Raw genomic sequence first — 17,135 nt, forward strand, 5'->3', positions numbered from 1 at the left:
ATACCACAACTGTCTGTGTTAACTTAAGAGAGCAAACAAGTAAATGCACCAAGATATGAAATAATATTCACTCTTGATTTCATTTTTTTACAGGCGGCTACTGATGTGTCAGCTTCAGACTCGCCCCCAAGCTCCTACAATTTAGAAAAAAACTCAAAACCCACCTCTTCAAGGAATCTCTCTGCCTCAACACCTATACCATCTCATCGCCCCTTGCGCCACCTGACTCTCAAGACGATGCTCGCCCCTCTCCACACGCCACCCAGTACAGCTGTACCCCTCCTCTGTGCCCCTCTGTATCTTACCCCCTGCTGTATATCTGTTCTGTTGGGCTTGGTTATGCATCTGTACTCTTGTATACCTCGGTAAAGTGCTCTGCTATGTATCTGTATTGTTGTATACATCTGTAAAGTGCTCTGTTGCTTCTCATAGCTAGGTCTGCGCACAATAAATACCATCATAATAATAATAATTCTTACAATCTGGATCTTCCAGTTCATTTCTATTGTTTTAGGGGACATGATAATCAATGTGCATCTCAATATACCATGTTTGTGACTATTTATATCGCTCTTAATAATACAAATCAGCCGCTCCTTCCTATTAATTAATCATCACATGGCAATCTGGACCTCAATGAAGTTCCTCAATTGTTTGACCTGTGACAATCTATAGCTACAGTATGAGTTTTCCGGAATAGTGTCCTTATTGTATTATTCTTACCTGTCTGTGGATTGTTATACACTGGCCGTGACATTGTCGTTCTAGCGAGGACAATATTTCAGTATTTCCTTTATGTACCAATTATTTCATTATAGCCTGCATTGTGTGTTGAGTGTGGGCTGCACATTAGTATGAAACTAGTCTTGGATTTTTGCAAGATCACTGAAGATTCAGGAAATGCACTTTATTGTGTGAGTCGCATGCCCATCATGAGATTTCCTTTTTCCTGTATTAGTTTCAACACACGCATGTGAAATGTAATTTTAATTCTGATGTGAAGTCAATCAAATAATTATATTCTGTGTTTACAAATGTCAAATCTTTATTAAATATCAGGTTGGAAAATTTGGGCTTGAATAAAAAAATATTTTTTTTTTCTTTTGTCACGCAATGCGTCTCCGATTATGCTCATCTGTCTGTGTGTCTTTACTAAGAGGATTTATTCTCCTTAAAGTAATGTGAGACTGCGAACTGTTACAATTACATTGAACTACTTAAGCAAACCAGTGCAATGGTTTCAGTGCTTCACATTCAATTGTAGGGCAGAACTGGTTATTTTCTGATCCTGAAAGATCTCCAGCAAAACGTAGCCCAAGGTGGTCCTTCTGGCCAATTCAGCCTTTTCTGCATTTCTCTTTCTTTTCTTATTTAATTTCTGTGACATTAAAATTGGAAAATGCTTCCCAAAATACCAGAGACTCCGCTAAAAACAAAGACGGCGTAATAACCTGTTCTATTGGATGCTGTCCACTCAGGACAGTATACAAAAACATTTGAGGTCACTGACCCTTCCCAGAGGCGAAATACTCATTTCTATATCACTTTTGTCCCACCCAGAAGGACAGTTCTGCACTGTTAGGCAATTCTCATCTGAACTACAATACCAATGTCAACCCTAGACCTGAGTTTCTGACTTGTTTGACGTCACTGAAAAAGTTCTATAGGAACACATTTGCGCTTTTTAAAATGTCTTTATAATAATGTAATGAAGCAGAAAAATAAATAGAGCACATCTTGAACGCATTAAGTACATAACTATTATTTTGTGTGGTACATATTCACGATCTCTGAAGAGTAAAATGTATTAGCAAACATCAGGCGAAACAGTGAAATAAAAGGACAACAGTATGTGAGACAGAAAGTTCATCACGCATCACACATATCACTAAATCAACATTGCAAGCAGCACATAGATCAGTGTGCAAAAAGCAGATGTAGTTAAGTATGTGTTGCCTGAAACCCATTCCCCATATTAAGGTGAGTATAAATATCCACGATACATATTCAACATCTTCTCCAGCTTCCAGTACTGCAAATGGGATCTGATGAGTTAAGCTGGGCCTGCACATAAAACAGGCAGTGCTTGTTAAGGGCCATGGACCTACCAGGTATAGAGCCACCCTAGTCAGGATGTATCAGAGCCAGTACAGGGGGCATTAGCCCATTATCAATAATTTAAGCAAAAACTTTAACATCAATATTCAGGCAATTAATCTATGCTGTCGGGCTAGACCGCTGATAACAGCCCACATGAGGGATGTTACTGAGGGATCAGGGCCATTTCCAGCCGTTACCTCCTGCAGTGAGGAGTTTAACACCATTATCCCTCGCACCCTGGGTTACCGACTGAGTGCTAAGGGATCCATTTTGAGAGTAAAACAGGCCACAGGTTGCCTTCGACCTAGTTGTGTACTGAAAACAAAAACAACTATATTTTGGATGGATTCAGTAGAAATTGATGTAGGGGTTGCCTTTTTCAATTGCTGTGCATCAGGAAACATCTGTGCGGTAGTGGAGAAGTAGAGCTGTGGGGGCAGTGTCTGCCTGAGGCAAGCAAATAAGCTATTTTGTTTTTTTATTTACGTTTGTTCGGGCGGAGGGGGCTGGAGTGAGGTCAAGGCAGTGGTGGGTAGGACGTGGTCAGCAAGTAGGCACGATAGCTGCTGTCTGCTTGCTCTGAATGCAAAATTAATTGGGCTGTTATAGCCGAAGTTTGGAGCAACTTGATTGGGGGCATTAGCCCATGCAGATGGTAATGATATGCTACACATCTCAGGTGTATGCCAGGCTTTAAAAGTAGTGTAAAGCCAACATTGCTCTTGTGGGTAGGCTAGTTCCCAATTTCCATAGCTCTAATTATGAATGGGCAAGCAGTGGCGCTAATTCTTTTTAAAACGATGATGTCGGGCCAGCAGAGCAAGAGGTTTTGGAAGTAGGATGGTTTGCAATTGCTCTTTCTGTGTCTTAGAGTGTAATGGGCTTGCCCAGCCCAGCTTCAATGGCCCTGTTAAGTGATTTATTATATATAAATGATTAATTAGCTAAGAAGTGTTTTGAACTTCAGAAAGGCCTCTTTATTTGTCTCTGGTAGCACTACAGCTTATCCTTGATGTAGCTCATATTGCTCTGATAGAATTTTTCTCATGTTCGCTCCTGATAACCAGGCCAATGCACACCTGAACGCTCACATGCTCCATACTTCCTCGGCATGACTGGCCTATTGGAGAATTTAATCTTTTCTGACTGAGCAATATATGCCTCGTTTGGACTTATTAGCATTTAGTAGAGTTTGAATACCTCTCATTGCGTGATCATTCCCAAATATTTTTAGTCAAGACTCAAACTGTCGCCATATGGATTTTGGGACCCAGTTTTAAACACCTACATAGATAATCCTAGCACCTTCAATTCTTGCTATAATGCGAACGTTCGTGTAGCAGAAACAGTATTCAGTAAACTCAGGTTTTTTACACACCAATTATCATAACACCCACTTTGCACCACACAGTGATGTATTAAACCTTATTTTTGGTGGAGTTTAAATTACATTTCGATGAACTTCTCCATGCAAACCGCACGTGTTCTCTCCCTGCCACTTTGTAACATCATCACAGGTGAGATTTCATTAAGCTCGAATGCCCTAGCAGCGTTAGCATGGATCACATGCCCCCGCCCCTGACATATGCCATAGGAGTAAATGGTAATCCAAACACATTTACATAAGCATGTAACTCATTACAAATGTAGAAGACACTTCTGCCAGCACTGCTCTTCAACACAGACTTTCTCTGAACATCCACACAAACACAATTTTCTTTAATATCCATTATAGAAAAATGAAAGCACTCAATACTGTAATGTTACTTAAGAACTTGTATAAACTTAATTGTAGGAATACAACAAGGATATCAAAAAGTTGTTCCAGTACCACAATCACCATGCATTACACTATAGATTTTCCGCCTTTGATCTGAAAACCACGCAGGTCTATAAAGATAATTGAAACTTTACAATGTATTTGCAGCATTAAGGCCAAAGTCTTCTAATCTTTTATATTTCAGAAATGGTACATCCACCATTTTAACATCTAGTGTTATTGACAAGTGACATCCAAAGTCTGTAATCCACAAAAATGAGTGAAGAGAACCTCTAAACATTCTTTGCATCTGTAACAGTGAAGTGATGTTATGCTATTTTCTTATTATCATGATGCCCAGAGCTCATCTGTGTTTCAGAGCTGTTGTATTTGTGTGGTGCTCTTTACTGCAAAAACGCTGGGGCACACAGTTGTTCCAGCATCTTGCCATATCATATGAAGGTCACAAGCTTGCCATTTGAAAGAGAGAGCATACAATGGTTATTGGAGGTTCAGTTAGGAGGGCGTTTGGGACCATGGCACTGACATGGTTTAGATAGGTACCTGTGGGTGGAGTTCCTCATGTTACATGTGGGTGCTCTGCTCCCCAAACAAATCGGATCAGTCCCAGTTTTTAATATTTAGTAGCTTCAAAAGTCATGCAATTTCATCATGCAAACAAACATTTTCGTTGGTTGAATCGCATGATGCTAGTGGATAACAAGACTCATGTTCCCGCATGCAATACATTAAATCATTTTTGTATCATGGACCTTTGTTTTTAAAAACAGGAACTTTGTTACATGCACAAATTAATTATACAAGTTCAAATATCGAATCTTAAATTAAAAAGCCCATTGGTGAAACTTAGGTTTTCTATGTGGATGAATAATCTAATGCTTAATCAACATTGTCAGCTTCTATTATTGTATCGTTGTCTGGCACCTGAGTCCGGCTCCTAGTCGTTTTTTGCAATAATGAAACTAAATGAATTCTCCCCGACTTACTATATTGTTTTCCTTTTCACATTGATGTATGCGTTACATTGTGTGTCTGTTATACAAAATTCCCTTGTCCGTCCATGGTCTTTCAAAATAATTCCATCGTGTTGATACTCTTAAATCACTCTTAAATCATACCAATGAGCATGTCTGTTCTCACAATCTTTCATTGATATATCTCTGTTTTCTATTTCTTACCATGTTTTGTACAGCCAAAAATTAACGTTATTCACTGTATCATAGGGCCTGATCACGGGTTGGGCGGTAGCCCTTAAATGCGGCGGCAACGCTATTACGGGCGCATTTAAGGGTCTGCCCAATCCAGAGTATGGCCACATTTACCTCCAGCTGAGAGCTGGAGGTAAATGCGCGGGCGGAATCAGCATTTTCGGCGCTATTAGCACGCCCAGAGCCATTGGGTCCTATGGACCCAATGGGGAATGGGCAATAACCGTTACGCTAATAGCGCTGGACCGAGTAGCGATAATGCTATTTGCCCTGGCGGTATCTTGGAGGTATTACTGCCGGGATACCGCCAGACCCCTCATCAGGCCCATAGTCCTTAGTCCCCTTTCCTCTATCCTTGTGGGTGTCCCCAGCATGGGGACGGTACCAGAACTTTTGGCAGTGAAAAATTGAGCTTCCCCTTAAATTTAGTCCAGCGTGTGGGGGAGCGGCCCCAGAGTTGGGAACGCCCATCGAGGCTCCACCCTCCGGCTCCTCACCTCAGTCCCCTTTTACACATTGGACACTTTAATACCTAGCTATACTGAATAATTTAGCCCCTGGCATAAATGCAGGGGAAGGTGGTAGGGGCGTATGGAGGAAAGGGGACTAAGAACTCTGACTACTCTAGTCACTACAGTAAGTAAATTTAATTATTCATATGTCCCGTCCCCTTTCCTCCATCCTTGTGGGTGTTTCCACCGAACAAGACCATAGGGTGGAGCTGTGACAACCTGCCTTATATTTAGGATGACGCAAAAAGTTTCTTTAGAACCACCTGGCCGAACTCTGCATCTCGCCTGGAACTGGTTTACAGGGAATAGTGGTTACAGAACGCTGACAGAGTGACCCAAGTAGCCGCTCTGCTGATAACATCCCAGGAGGTATGTCTCTGAAACGCAACGGCCGTGGCCTTAGCTCTGACACATGGGCATGAATCCCCTCAGCAACTGGTTTGCCAATGGCTGTGTATGCCTCCGAGATGGCCTTGACCATCCAATGGATGAAAGAAGCTTTGGAAGCCCAGATACCAGGAGACGTGCCCCGAAACATGATGAACAATGCCTCAGACTTCCTGAAAGATTTTGTCTGAAAGAGGTAGAACTTGAGGACTCTCTTGAGGTCCAGGGAATGCAAAGCCCTTTTGGCATCCGACTGCGGGTTCGGGAAGAACACCAGTAGGCAGATCTCCTGATTCAAATGGAATGAAGTGACCACCTTGGGCAAAAAATGTTGATGGGTGCACAAGATGAACTTGTTGTTATGAAACGTGGTGAAGGGCTTGCATGATCACAAAACCTGCAGCTCTCTGACCCTGCACGCCGAAGTGAGTCCCACCAGCAGTACAGTCTTTAGTATAACCAGCCTGATGTCCACCAAGGCCATCGGCTCAAAGGGTTTGCGCTGTAAAACCGTAAGAACCACATTAAGGTCCCAGACTGGATGAGACCCGTGTAACAGAAGAAAGAGGCTGGATGACCCCTTAAGGTGGGCCTGTGTAACAGAAGAAAGAGATGAGTTGGGGGTTGGCTGCAGAAAAAATGTGCCCCGAGGAATTCTTGTAGGCCACAATGGCCGGAGATAGGTGCGGCAGGTATTGACCTGGACGCCGGAATGAGCCAGATGTGCGAAAAATGCAAGCACGTCGTCCAGGGAACTTGTCGAGCGCCCAGTGGCAGACCCATGTCCACTTACTCTTGTACTGAGCCCGCGTAGAAGGCCTCCTGGCCTCCTGAATGATATCCCAGTTATACTCAGAGAACTGAGCATGGTGAAGTCTCAGCTGGTCAGGAACCAGGCCGCTAGGGCCAGCCTGGCTGGATCCGGGTGCTCCACCGCCCCACCCTGCTGCGATAGGAAGCCCCTGCTGGGGATCGGAAGATGGACCCGTCCCTGATAACACAACTGTATCAGATCCCAGAACCATGCCCTCGATGGCCAGTGCGGGGCAAACAGGATGAGGCTGCAGCCCACTGACGCCTGGAACTTGCGGAGGGTCCACTGGAGCAACGGTGGAGGGAGAAACGCAGAACACCTGCGGCCGTGCCAGCAGAGCTGGAACGTGTCTCCTAGAGACCCCGGCCCGCCCAAGAGGCAAACCAGGAGCACTTGGAATTCAGAGGAGATGCGAACAAATCACTTGGGCAACAAGGAGTTGATGTGTAACTTCAACTTGTAGGTGTTGAACCCTAAGCGGCTGAGTTGGTACGCTTCTGCATTGCCGTCCCCCGGACAATGAATCGAGGAAATCCAAATTCCTTCTGTAAGGACACATTGCCAGATCGCCACTGCCCCCATGCACAGGAGGTGGGAACGGGTACCACCATGCTTGTTCAGGTAAAACATTGTTGTGAAGTTGTTGGTTCTGACCAGAACTGTAGTGCCCTTGATGAGAGGCAGGAAATCTTTGAGCGCCAGGCCCACCACCCTGAGTTCGGGCAGATATGCAGAAGGGCCTCCGTCCCTGGACCATGCTCCATGAATGGAGTAGCCCTCCAGAGTCGCCCCCCAGCCTGAAAGTGAACTATCTGTCATCACCACCAGAGTGGGCTTTGGCCGTGTGAAGGGGGAACCCACTGCCACATTGAGGTCCATCAGCCACCACTGAAGATCCAAGAGGAGGAGTGGGGGGATTGGGAGGATGTCCGACTGAACCCCCGTCTCCTGGTCCCAATTGGCTGCCAAGTGAAGCTGGAGGCTCCTCGACTTGAGGCGAGCGTGCTGAACCATGAGCATGCACAACGCCATCAATCCCAGAAGGTGCTGGAACCACCATACCAAGGTGGTCGAATTGGTCAGAAAGTGCCCTATTGCTTTGCGGAGAGAGAGGAGCCTCTCTGGCGTGGGGAACACTTGCTGCACTGCCGTGTCCCAGTGCACTCCAAGGAACACTAGGTCCTGTGTGGGAGTCGGCTGCGACTTCTGCCAGTTGAGGGAAAAGCCCAGCTGGTGAGGAATGTCTGCCAGCCCTTGGAAGGAGTGAACCATCCTCTCGGGAGAACTTGTCCTGACCAGCCAGTCATCCAGATAAGGATACAAGTGATGGCTTCCCGGCGGAGGAGACCATCCAATGCATTAATCCGCTTTGTGAACACACAAGGAGCCGAGTTGAGGCCGAAAGACAGCATCACTGCAAGGGGTAGGACATAATCTTGAACCACAGAACTTTCTGATGCGGCTGGTATCTGGGGGCATGCAGGAACACATGCTTGAGGTCTAGGGAACAAATCCAGTCCCCTGCACACAGTGACACTGCTATGTGCACAGGAGCAATCATCTTGAAACGTTTGAGCAGTAAAGACAGGTTGAGAAATTACAGGTCCAGAAATTACAACCAGCCTGGTTGTTCTTGGGTACTGCAAAAATCCTGGAGTAGTAGCCGGAGCCCCTGTCCGACAGAGGGACCGGCTCCATGGCCTGCCTCTCCAAAAGAGAAAGGATCTCCCGTAAATGAGTTTGGACCTTATTTGGAGCAGAAGAGGAGAGGAAGGTAGAGGAAAGGGATCCAAGGACTCGTTAAACAATGCTTTCAGCTGTCCTGGAAGAGAGCCAGCTGGCACCCTACAGGTGAGCTGTGCTCCCCGACCGTCACGTCACTGTTGTTGGGTATTTGAGGAGGGAGCGGAGGAGGGGAGCGGGAATAAAACATGAAAATTCGTCTGCTGCTTCCTCCTGTGGTTACTAGGCGAGCTGTCAGGCCTCCGTGCACCACGACCCCGAAACCCCTTGAAGCCGGTCAAAGTGCAGAGTTTTAAGTCAGTCCTACCCTGAGACTGAGGGAAGGACTTCTGCCCTGGCTTAGTCAGGATGGCCAAGTGTTAGGGAGAATTCTCATTTCATGGCTAATTTCCCTTAACTAGTGAGTCCCTCAGAAGCTTTGCTGGATCTCTGGAGTTATTTCTTTCCACTTGGTAAGAGTGTGAGCTTTTCCCCCACTCTTACCCATGTTTTGCTATTTGCCTTTTACCTGTTTTTATGATTGTGGGCTCTGGAGTACACCACTTCAGTGGCCCCCTTCTTTTGTGTGTTACACAGCACCTCCAGTGCAGTGACACAGGGATGTCCTTCAGACTTCTCACCGACTTCCCCCAGAAAAGAGTAAAATTGCCATTAACTTTACTTAGTCCAATTAACCACAGATCCAGTACACCCCATCTTACATGGAGTACTGGAAGGGTTAACTCTTAGCGCTTTTTATCTGTACCTTCTGGGGTCTTTAAACATTTAGAATTGGCTGGTGGCAGTGGTATCTACCCTAACCTTTTCTACCGCGGTTATTTTATACAAACGTGGTAGTATTGCAGGCTATTGTATTAGTGTCGAACTTAAACCGCTTGACCAACTACTTTTTCTTTTGGCTCTGGTGCAGTTTATTCGCCATTTCTTTTTGTTAAACTCCTTCTTGTGTTTTACTTTGCGCGGCAAACCAGGTTTGCCTTCTTTGTTCACTGTCTTTTGGCGGGCTTCTGCCAAGAAGCCCTCCCCTAGGCGCCTGGGTGTCTAGGTGGGCCGAATGTGAGGGAGGGGTGTAGTCACCCCCTGCACAGGGTATCCTAGGAAACCCAAGTCACACTTTTTCATGATTGGCTGAGGTGGTTGTCCGGGCTGGACAGCCCCCCTGCTGTGTGATTGACAGCCAGGCTGCGTGAATGGGGGATTTTCGCATAAAAGGCAGGTCTCTTGGGCTGGAAGTCAGAGAGTTGCCACTGGAACTACAAGGAAACGAAGAGAAGCAGAGGAGAGGTTGAATGCTGGAACTATCCCATCCCGCTGAAGCCCTGCTGCAGTCCTGAGCTAACTACCCTTCAACGACTAAGAGAAGATCCAGTCCGGAGTCTTCTTCCCTTAAGCCTGGTGTGGATAACCAGCTCGTCGTCTTCAGTCAGAGGAATCCCTTCGTGGTCGAAATCGCTGCACACTGCTGTAGTGGTCCGGATAGCCACCTGAAGAGCCTCTCCTGTTTTTAAGGAGCACACCTTTTATTCATCGTCGCTGCTGCCGGCCTCATCCCTGTGTGGTGCAGACCCCCTCATCGTCCTTCTTCGTGCCGAAGCTCAAGGAATTGTGGGTCTGCAGGAAACTACCGGGAACAACTGCCGTGGCACCAGCTTCATCCTTTGAGAAAGGTACTGTGTCCTGCTTGAGGAATTTGGGTGAATCCCTATTTCTCTACCTTAAGGCTTGTCCTTACTTTTCCCTCCTTCTTATAACTTTTGCTTCCGAACATTGACAATATCAAAGTACTCTTGGCTACGTTAAATCGTGAACTGTCCGACTGTGTGATCCTCGACAACAGGCACCCGGTGTCACTTGACTCTGGCTCCGGCCCTTTGACTCTTGAATTCCTGTCTATGAGTGTTATTGGATTCTGTCTGCCTAACTATAATATTGCCTATGATTTTTGCCCCCAACTCCCTCTGGGTATCTCAGGTGCTAAGTGTGTTTTTGCCCCGGTAGCATTTCTTGCCGCGGATACGCGTTTATTTAGTAGACCAAACTGTCAAAAAGTGATTGCAATCGTATCCACGGTGACGTGTCTTGTTTCATAACACCGGTCCGTTCAAACACAGGGTACTTACCCCGATTTATACTGTACAAATTGAATTGGTTAGTTGTAGTGTATTTTACGTGTGGTTTTGAATTTAATAGAAGTGTTGTGTTTATAACAAATGGTTTAAAAATAAATGTACTTATATTTTTCTACCTGAAACCTTTGGTCAGTGTTTGCTTGAGTCACAGTAATTGTGGTCCCTTTGTGTAATCTCTGCTACTGCTCATATACTCTTGAGATAAGCCTGGCTGCCCCGCTACTGCTACTGCTACCACTTTAACATAGTAGTACAGGCTTGTACCAAAGGTAAAACCTGTATTGCCACCTGTAGTCTTAATTGTGTGTAGTGGTGCCTAATGGCACTGCACAGGATTCTGCCTAACACCAAGGACTTGGCGGTCTGTGTAGAGTGATTCTTTTTCCCTCAAAGGGAAAGTCCAGTATTCTTTCTTTCACATCCAAGGAGAATTTCGTCTCATCTTGATCCACAGGCACAGCCCTCTGCTAGCTTTGTCGATGTGGGAGACAGAAGACTCCATGAAGTCCTTCGCAACCGCCCGTGCATCTGCCAGGCCAGCCTTAAAGGAGCTTCTACAGAGATAGATCAGGAAGGAATTCCCCATGCTCTCACCACAGCTTCTGGTTCACCACGGCTAGAAGGGCATCAGCGTTAGCCTGATGCAATTAAAGCCCAGAGATGACAGCAGTGTTTACCAAAAGACTCAAGGGCTTTGTCCTCTTTGGACAGTATGAGAAACCTAAGGGTGTCTCACTGTCTGAACCTTCGGGCTACCTTTCTCAGGTGGCCAGGACACGGCCATCGCCCTTGGATTCAGACCCTAGGGGTGGACGAGTGCGGGAGGATCACCTGAGTAAGGGGTCCTCGGGGGTAGGACAGGGGCACCTGATGGCAAGATGCAGTACACACTTCCTTATGACACCTTTTCCCCTTTCCCGACACAGACACTTTCTCACGGACAACTCCACGTGAGTGACAATGTATTAACACCTCCCTACCCGACATTCCCACTGTTACCATACACCATTTCGGAACCCATACCGTTACCCCCCAGACCACCTATTCCAACAGATACCAAACCGGAAGCGTAGCATATGAGAACCAGGAGAAGGAAAGTACATATGTCACCCCATGCCCTACAACAACCCATTTATACACAACACTACAGTTACCCCTTCACCCCTGATGAACACCCACATGGTTTTTCCAGTATTCTTTGGAAAAACTACAACTCCCATAATCCCTCCACACTGTTTTCCCCTTAAATCACTGAGACAGGAGGAGAGAGATTGGGAGGATGAGGATTACCGACAGAGAACCATGGACACGGAAGAGAGACTGGATCAGACTGTCCCACTAATGAGGCCAGGCAAGTTCATGCCTCCCTTCACACCCATTCACACCTGAATGCAATCACTACTCACCAGGAAGTATAAAAGGCAGAGCAGAAGAGCACACTTGAAGCAAGTAGGGGATGCTGCAAGTTGCACAAAGCCAGAAGAAGACCAGAAGAGCTGTGAAGACCCTGGTAGACCTGGAGGAGGAGGAAACCACCCTGACACTGACCCTGTGAGTCCAGAGGAGATTGCACTGTGTAGTTGGAGCTGTACCTCTAGAAGGCAAGACCCGGGGCAGCTGCTGGGGTTGCCTGGTGGTACCCACAGCAAGACTCCTCTCCTGGGACAGCCAGGTGCTCCCAGGTCTCTGAGGGTCGGCAGAGGAGACCCTGACCTCACGACAATATTCCCTTTTAGCTCCTGTAGCTCCCAGGATCAGAAAATGCTGTTTTGGGGAGCTGAGAAGTGGGAGCAAATTCCTGGCAGGGCATTCTAGGACTGGGAGTCCAAAACATATTTTTGAAAACTGAATTGTGAGAGGAGACTCGAGGGCGGCGGAGGGAAGTCTTCTTTGTGAACTTTGAAGTCTTGAGAGGGATTCGAGCACGGCAGAGGGAGACCCCTTGTGAACTTTTGAGAAGGGTCTGAGCCCGTAAGAGGGAGGGCCTTTTTGAACCTTAGAGAAGGGTCCGAGCCCAGCAGAGGGAGACCCTTGTGAACTTTGTGAGTAAAGCCGGTACCAGAGCTAGAGAATTCCGGCGACACATGAGCGGTCATTCGAATGTCTCTGGCTATTATCCCTCTCCTGCACAAAGAGTGTGTATTGAACTAAGATTGTTGAAACTACAAGTACCCAGAGGCCTTAGGGAAGGCCGGTGGGAGGTGTCGAAGTTGTCATATAAGGGTCGAGCCAAACCCCTTGTACAGCTGAAAGTCTTTGACACATTGTGGAAGCAAAGTGAACTGTGTTACTGGGGCAAATGTGAACCCGACGGAGGGATGCCTGCAAATTCATTGTGATGATAGAACTATGTGAAGCCTGACTGGGACTTAAGGGAAAGCCTGACTGGGGACTTAAGGGAAAGCCTGACTGGGGGCTAAGACCCAGACTTAGTTAAGGGAAGAACCTAAGGGGTCTAGAATGACTTTCTTTTGGAAATGAGTTTAAAGGCTATGTGAACCTGACAGAGGGATGCCAGGAGAAAGCCAAGGGAAGTGAATCCCACGCTGTGAGAAAACTAAGTAAACTGTGTATTTTGGCAAAGGTGAACCCGGCTGAGGGATGCCTGCGAACCAGGGTGAGCAGTAATACACCCGTGAACATTGTGACGACAAGTGTGAACCTGACTGAAGGATGTCCACAGTAAGTGGTTGGTCTGAGCCCGAATGAGGGAGGCTAATGACAGAGAAGGATCAGAGGCTGGGGGAGGGGGATTCAAGGGGGAAGAGTAATCACCCAACGTGAAGATTAGCAGAAGGAACTGTAATTTCATGTCAGGGAAGCCCAGGAGTGTGCTGTGCTCCAGAGACCCGCCTTGCCCCGTGCCTAATACGTTGGGAAGGGAGACCCCGGCCATAACATTGTGACCTATCATTTTGTGAACACTTCTTTCTTTCTTGTGAACATTATCCCTCACCTTTTTGTAGCATAGCGGTAAGGATTGGCAATAGGTTTTCTTAGTATAGTGCCGTTTTATTTCACTAGACTCCACTTGGACAGTATTATTATTATTTGAGGGTCATAGCTTGCTCCCATCTTAGATTTAGGTTTAGAATAGGCGTTTATCTCACCCAGTTTGATAAACACCCTTGAACTGTAATCACTTGTGTCTTTCTTACTTTGATACCATGCCTTCCTTACAACAGACAACTGGAGGTGGCTCCTGCAGAGAAAGACGACAAAGACAATGATTTAGAATACAAGGAGGCCACTGCTACCACTGACAAGTGCTCTGAGGGTGGGGGGGCCAGGAGGACTGGCTCCCCATCTAGGAGCCTGAACTGGCTGTCCAACATTTCATTCATCTGGGGGTTGGCCCTGGGCTTCTCCCAGACCTTTCTCACCACCTGCAGGACAGCCTTCTGCAGTGGAATGCCTGAGCGGCTCGTGGTGCGCCTGGCCAAAACTTCTGCTAGCACTCCTGACTCCTGTGGGGCTTCCTCGGGCTGAGGGACTCCGAAGACTCCACAGGGCTCTGAAGGTCATGAACAGATACCGAAGGCATCATTGTCCTGGGCATCGTCGTCATCTGTCATCGTCCCCCCCTATTTTGTCCAGACGGAGGGGTGTCCCGGTCCTGAGAAAGCAGAGCCGGAGGGGTTCCCCTCTGATTCGGACCCGATGATAGCTGTGGATCCATTGGCTGCTGCCGGGGAGGCGTTGGTTGTACAGGAGGAGTTAGAGCGGTGTGAAGCACAGGCAGGGCCCGGATTGAGGGGGAACAGGCAACAGCACCGGGAGCACCGGAGGAGGACCCACAGGCGGAGGCCTTGGATGCACGCCCTGAGGGATCACTTCTTTGAGTATACCCTTAGAACCCCGTCATTTGCGGGGAGCACATAAGGATGAGGAATCCTAAGGGGCACGGCCCTCAGCAGCGCTAGGCCTCCTTTCGTTATCAAAATGCCTAGGAGCCTGCGGCGTGTAGCCATAAGGCTGCGAGGGGTAGATGTAGCCCTGATGGGACCAGCTGCCTGTACCGTAAAGTCTGCCGCCGCTTCCTGAGGGAAGGGGACTGGAATCTTCTTGCATGTTCACTCCATGGTCGAAGAATCAGGGAGGCTGAATCCAAATCCAAGATGGCCACCGGCCTAGCAGGCTCAGCCACTTGCTTGTCTGCCATCTTGGGGCCTTGCGCCACGCCCTGGGCAGGCTCGGACATGGAAGGACACTGCTGACCGGTGGTCGAATCGCCCTGTACCTCTCATGGTCGCTGGACAAGGGGCCAGTCCTTCCTCATCCCCCGGGTCCAATTGGACCCAGATCTGGCGCCTCTGGCGCCAGGCTCATGTAAAAGTGTGTCCGCAATTCCGAGGAGCCGAGTCAAGGGAGGGCTCCAACCGTGCCCCAACTCCCCCACGTAGACCAGGCGGGCATTACAGAATGCAAAGCCATCCCAAATATCCGCCTGGGCGTCATGGAAACTTCTGAAACCGACCAGTTAGCCCAACTATTGGGGGAGCTGCGGGCCGAGGTGCATGCCTCAAGACAAGAGACTAATTCCCTGAGGAGAGTCCTTACTAAACCCGAGAACGAACAGACGATCTGGCAAGACAAATGCTTCAGGCACATGCTGGTCAAGTCCCGTTACCCGAAATCGCACCAACTCCTTTGCCGCAGCCTTCACCACCAGTGCAGGTGGTACTCCCAGAGCTTTTATGGCAACCCAAACAAATACAATGTGTTCATGAATCAGTGCCGCCTCCACTTTTTGTGCCGACCAGGAGCCTTCCCAAATGACAGTGCCAGGGTGGCCTTTGTCCTTTCCTATTTGCGAGGCTGTGCAGCTGATTGGTCTATACCTTTAGTGGCTCAGGATGACCGAATACTTAGGAACTTTGCAGAATTCCAAAGGGAATTGGAAAAACTGTTCGCCAGACATACTCAAGGACAAACATTGGACAACGAACTGCTATCTCTGAGGCAAGGCAGCCACAACTTATTGACTTATATTGCTACCTTCAATCGCCTAGTGGCACAGACCAACTGGTCTGAGGAAAAGAGAACGACACTGTTTTACCGGGGGCTTCGTGGTGAAAGGATGTACTAGCTCAAGTTGTTAATCCACCTGAATGCTGTGCAGACTATATTAATCTAACTGTGCAGTTAAATCAGCGATTACAAGATCGAAAAATTGATCATAGAAGGGCGGAAGGGAGATCAGTCTACATAGGGTCTCGGGAAAGTCAAGCCAGAGGTCATGAAACCCCTGAACGCATGCAATTAGGGGTATTACAAGCTCCCATTTCTAAGGCTGAAAGAGAAAAAAGAAGGGAACCGAGGCTTTGTCTGTATTGCGGAAAAGCTGGACATTTCTTACGAGATTGCCCAACTAAACCCTCCCAAGAAGGTGGTAGGAGCCATGGATAACGATAGCAAGGACAAAGAAGAGAAGCCGGAATATTCAGACACCCGGCAAGTTTAGAGGTCCACTTATCAAGCGCAATCAAGAACGTTGTAGTGACCTCACACTTGGTCATTCCAGTATTGATAGCCCATCACCAACAGCCATCAAAAGTATATGCTCTAGAGTTCAGACTTTCTGGACTGATGTGATTGATAGAATTGATTTAATTTTGGATGTAGCTTTACAGAGATCGGGTGGGAACATTATCTTATTTCTACATCGAGGTAGAAATAAGGAGGTAAGCGTTCTTTGAAATATAGTGGTTGGATAAATAAGGCTTTATTGGTGGCCATAAGACTGATCCTTCGAGTTTGGAAAACTAGGACGAAGCCTACAGTTGAAGATTGGTTAGTTGATTTGCTCACCTTATCAAATTTTGAAAAGTTCTCATTTAGAGTGAAAGACAAGGAAGAGGTGTACAATCTGTTTTGGGGTCCATTCAATGCCTTGTATGATTGACTATATAGGCTGTGGATTAGTATGAGGAGTGGGTAGAAATGGTTTAGTGGGAAAAGGAAGAGGAAAGGAAAAGAGATAGGGAAGGGGCAAAGATGAGGGGAAAGATATATATATTTTTTTCTTCTCACTATTATTCTTTTTGGGCGATTTGTTTGGTGTCTGTGTGTTGTTGGTGTTTGTGTGTATGTTCTATGTTAAAAGTTTTTATTGACTGTTGTATTTTGCTCTTTTATTGTTTACAAAAATGAAAATTTTCTTAGTATGTCAGAGGGATCATTTGATTATGCTGTTTGTTTATTGATATGTTCTTTAATTGAATAATTTTGATTTGTGTTCTCTGGTTCACGATTCCTTTCTGTATTTGATTCTTCTGTGATTTAATTTAATGAGATACTAATAAAGAGATTTAAAAAAAAAAAAAAGTATATGCTCTAGAAGCCTATATCGATAGTGGCGCGGTGGGAAATTACATCGATCAGGGGTTGGCAGCTCGAATAGGCCTTCCACTTCAGCAAAAACCACACTTGGAAAATGTCACAGCCGTGGATGGCTCTCAG

General features: G+C 46.9%; 1 protein-coding gene across 1 annotated transcript in view; it reads left to right on the forward strand.

Annotated features, from left to right (window-relative positions):
- The window catches only part of LOC138498208 (fibrocystin-L-like), a 245,145-nt gene extending 244,031 nt beyond the window's left edge, over window positions 1-1,114 (forward strand). Inside the window, exon 9 of the mRNA XM_069622088.1 lies at window positions 94-1,114. Coding sequence (XP_069478189.1) covers window positions 94-104 — 11 coding nt within the window. The 3' untranslated portion in view covers window positions 105-1,114. The remainder of the gene's footprint in view (window positions 1-93) is intronic.
- Window positions 1,115-17,135: the final 16,021 nt, after the last annotated feature.

The sequence above is a fragment of the Ambystoma mexicanum genome, chromosome 5q (genome assembly GCF_040938575.1).
Source record: "Ambystoma mexicanum isolate Mex_15411 chromosome 5q, UKY_AmexF1_1, whole genome shotgun sequence".
Taxonomy (NCBI): Eukaryota; Metazoa; Chordata; class Amphibia; order Caudata; family Ambystomatidae; genus Ambystoma; species Ambystoma mexicanum.